The sequence below is a fragment of the Rhipicephalus sanguineus genome, chromosome 2, assembly GCF_013339695.2.
Source record: "Rhipicephalus sanguineus isolate Rsan-2018 chromosome 2, BIME_Rsan_1.4, whole genome shotgun sequence".
In the NCBI taxonomy this organism is placed as follows: Eukaryota; Metazoa; Arthropoda; class Arachnida; order Ixodida; family Ixodidae; genus Rhipicephalus; species Rhipicephalus sanguineus.
This window is the reverse complement of record NC_051177.1, coordinates 203786363-203789997: the sequence shown is the minus strand read 5'-3', so window position 1 is coordinate 203789997 and position 3635 is coordinate 203786363. Positions and strand designations below refer to the sequence as shown.

Here is a 3635-nt window from a genome sequence, read left to right as displayed (position 1 = left end):
GCACAGAATATTTAAGACGCTCGAGTACCAAAAGCTGTCGAAACAAACCAAGCAATTCGTTGGCAACGTGTACGCCCAAGTGAGACTGACGCAACCGGGACTCTCCGTCGCTCCCGTGTTTCGTTGGGTTAGCCAGCTTACCGGCGTGAGCGAGCGTACTGTCGGACGGCTCAAGGCGGATGTTTTAAAGGGTACCCTGAAGTCCCCGAAACGTAAAAGGCTTCGTTTCCCGGCTGAATCGCCAGCAAAAGTTAGTGGAAAGACAAGAATGCCGCGGTACGATAGTTTTACCCTGTCTGCTCTTCGCCGGAAAGTACACCAGTACTACATTCGCAACAAGGCGCCAACGGCAGAAAAGATCCTCAGCGAGGTAATCGGCGACACCGACATGGGGCTACCAAAACATCTAAGTGTCAGAACGATGCGCAGGCTTCTGAATGAGATTGGATTTGCATTTCGGAAGCGAAAACGCAACTGTGCGCTGCTGGAAAGGGACGACATAATCGTGTGGCGGCGGAAATATCTCCGGACCATTAGAGAAATGCGAAAGGAGAAACGGTACGTACAGTTACTGCTTCGATTTGTTGCTTAGAAGAATTGACAGTTGGGCAAGTTGGTACGGATTGATACTGATGAAACGGCGCCACAAGGGAAGACGAATGCACACGAGAGTTTCGTGTAATCTTTCTCGTGCGCATTCGTCTTCCCTTGTGACGCCGTTTCAGCAGTTTGAATCGATTTGTTGGACAGAGATATAAATGTCAACGATGTCAATTAAAACACAAATGCCGCATGTAAATATTCAGAGTTGAAAGAGTAGGAAGAGGAAATAACGATGGAAGTTCTCGTACCGCTAAATATTTCATTTTTAATTCACCCATCATCATAGATGTTGCCGTTCATGTTGATTTGTATTCTTTTATGGCTTGCTTCTGCATCTGTGGCGAAGGCACAAGTATGTATCGACGTGTTCTAATGGAGTATGGTTAGCTCTTAATGAAGGTATTTTTTTTATTCATGTGAGTAGGTACCTTCTGCGAACATTGTTTTTATTTTAGATGTGAAGCATTTTATGGCGGAGTTCAATCCGGTGGTGGTGGTGAAGTGCGGCGTGACCAACCTTACTGCGCATGCGCAAACCTTCTCCACTTCCCCTCTCCCCTCCCTCTCTCCCCTTTCCCTCTCCACATCACCTCTCCCCCTCCCTTTCCCCCTCACATTTCCCTTTCCCACCCCTCTCCACTTCCCCTCTCCACACCTCCCCTCCCATCTCTCCTCCCCTTTCCCCATCCCCTTTCCCTCTCTCCTCCCCCTTTCTCCTTCTCCCTCTCCACATCACCTTTCCCCTCCCCCTCTCCATTCCCCCTCTCCCCTTTCCCCCTCACCACTCCACCTCTGAAACGCGGGCTCTACATGCCGAAACACTGCTTCGCATCGCCTCATGATCCCCTTTAGCGGGAGATGTTTCATTTTTTTTTGTATTTTCCAGTACCATCCAAAAACTGCAAATATCTGCCTCCCCGGTAGAATGATATTAGATGCACATCATAAATTTCTTGTCTCAATTCACCCCTCTCGTTAGAAACAGAAACCTGGCACATTTTTCTCTTGCTTTCGCAGGGCTATATACTACCGTGACGAGACTTGGGTGAATGCAGGGCACACCAAGGAAAAGGTGTGGGAGGACGCCTTCCGCAAGGGTCTCACAACTGGGCTTTGCGCACCGAGTGGCAAAGGTGGTCGGCTCATTGTCCTCCATGCTGGAAGCGAAAACGGCTTCGTGGATGGGGCATCTCTCGTTTTCCGGGCGAAAAAGACTGTTACCAGTGACTACCACAGTGAAATGGATGGCCCACGCTTTGAGAGATGGTTCAAAGAACAACTTTTACCAAACATTGAGCCACGGAGCGTAATTGTCGTGGACAGTGCTTCATACCATGGTGTTCAGCTCAAAAAGTGGCCCTCGACGTCGTCGCGCAAGGCCGAGATTCAGTCTTGGTTGACTCAAAAAAACATCCCGTGGTCTAATGACCAGTTGAAGCCCGAGCTCATTCAGCTGGTTAACCAAAACAAGCACCGTTTTTCTGGATACCGGATTGATGCCTTGGCCAAGGTTGCTGGTCATGACATTGTTCGGCTTCCTCCTTACCATTGTGAATTCAACCCTATTTAAATGGTATGGAGCCAGGTCAAGGGGTATATTGCAGCCAACAACAGGTCGTTCACTCTTGCTGGAGTCGAAGAACTTCTGGACGAAGCCATTGCCCTTGTGACTCCAGAAAACTGGGCGCGCGAGTGCGCTCATGTGGTGCGTCTTGAAGAGGAGGCCTGGGAGCAGGATGGTGCAATCGAAAGCAGACAGCATCATAATTGCTCTGGGATCTGACTTCAGGAGCTGCAGTGACAGAGGTGCCAGTGTATTGAGTGGTATAGAGGAACTCTCATGAACTCGGTGTGCGCTGACTCATGTGATGCTGATTGTTTGTGAGATGCTATGTATTCCTGTTTGATGTCCAACAGCTTGAAAGTATGCTCTGTCATTCTAAAAAACAGGGTGTGCAAACAAGGAGACAGGAAGGAAGTCAAGACACCACAAACGACGACTAAGAAGTGACGATGTACACAATCCGCTTACGTGATTCTGGTTGCATGCAGCACCAAGTAATCATTTAGTATGTTTGTTGTCAGCCTGTGAATTAGTCTTTTGATTATCAGTTGTGGATGGCGCTTGTACTTCACAAACAATACGGCAGCTGAGGAGAGCAAGCAGTGCTGAGTGGTGCATCACATATCTTGTTTCACCCGAAAGAAATGGTAGCAAAATTTTGATTACAAACCAAGAGACTGTAAACAGCCTTTCCAAATCGCTGTTACGGGTGGATGAACTGACAACACTGGAAGAATTATAGCTCAAGAGCTGCGAGATGGAAGTGACTTACAGAAATGCATTGTCTCATCATTTGTAACTGTTTCACTCATCTGGCACAGAAATACTACCATCAGTTACACTACGTACGTGGATAATAATTAGTACCCACTTCTTATGGATTTGTTTGTCTCTTCGACTGCACATGTTATTGCTTATGTAAATGGGCACGTTGAGCACAAATACTTTTAAATGCGAAGCATTTCTTAGCGAACCTCAGGCACTTTGGAAGGAAGGAAGGAATACGAAAAGGAGAAGGCAGGGAGGTTAACCAGACAGCAGTCCGGTTGGCTACCCTACGCCGGGGGAAAGGGAAGGGGAGTGGAAAGATGGGAGAGACAGAGAGAGAGGGGGGAGCGGAAAAAAAGGAAATGATCAATAAATGCACTGACACGTATGTGGCGGTGGCACTGTAAAAATAGTCACACGCGCTCACAAGCGTTCACACAGGCCCGTAGTCCTTAAAAAGCACAAAAGTGCTTTAACTGCCTTGTGGGCCGACGAGCGATGGGAACGGTGCTCCAGAAGCATCTGCACGGAGAGCGGCCGATCGTCAAATCGTCGCATCGCATTAGAAAGAGTTCGTCTTTGGGAGGCAAATCGAGGGCGGCATAGCAGATGATCAATGTCTTCCTCAGTACTGCACACATCGCATGCCGCACTGCCGGTGATTCCAATTGACGTTGTGTATGCCTTCGTGAAGGCAACT

General features: G+C 48.3%; 1 protein-coding gene across 1 annotated transcript; it reads left to right on the top strand.

Moving 5' to 3' along the window:
- The first annotated feature begins 268 nt into the window (after positions 1 to 268).
- LOC119382183 (uncharacterized) lies at positions 269 to 2173 on the top strand. Its single transcript, XM_037649903.1, has 2 exons — positions 269 to 558; positions 1621 to 2173. The coding sequence occupies exons 1-2, from the start codon at positions 269 to 271 to the stop codon at positions 2171 to 2173; spliced, it is 843 nt and encodes a 280-aa protein (XP_037505831.1).
- Positions 2174 to 3635: the final 1462 nt, after the last annotated feature.

Excerpts from the sequence above, each read along its gene's own strand:
- LOC119382183 (XM_037649903.1), top strand. The coding sequence starts at position 269 with ATGCCGCGGTACGATAGTTTTACCCTGTCTGCTCTTCGCCGGAAAGTA. Across the intron at positions 559-1,620 it reads GAAATGCGAAAGGAGAAACG|GGCTATATACTACCGTGACG; the intron begins GTACGTACAGTT and ends TTGCTTTCGCAG.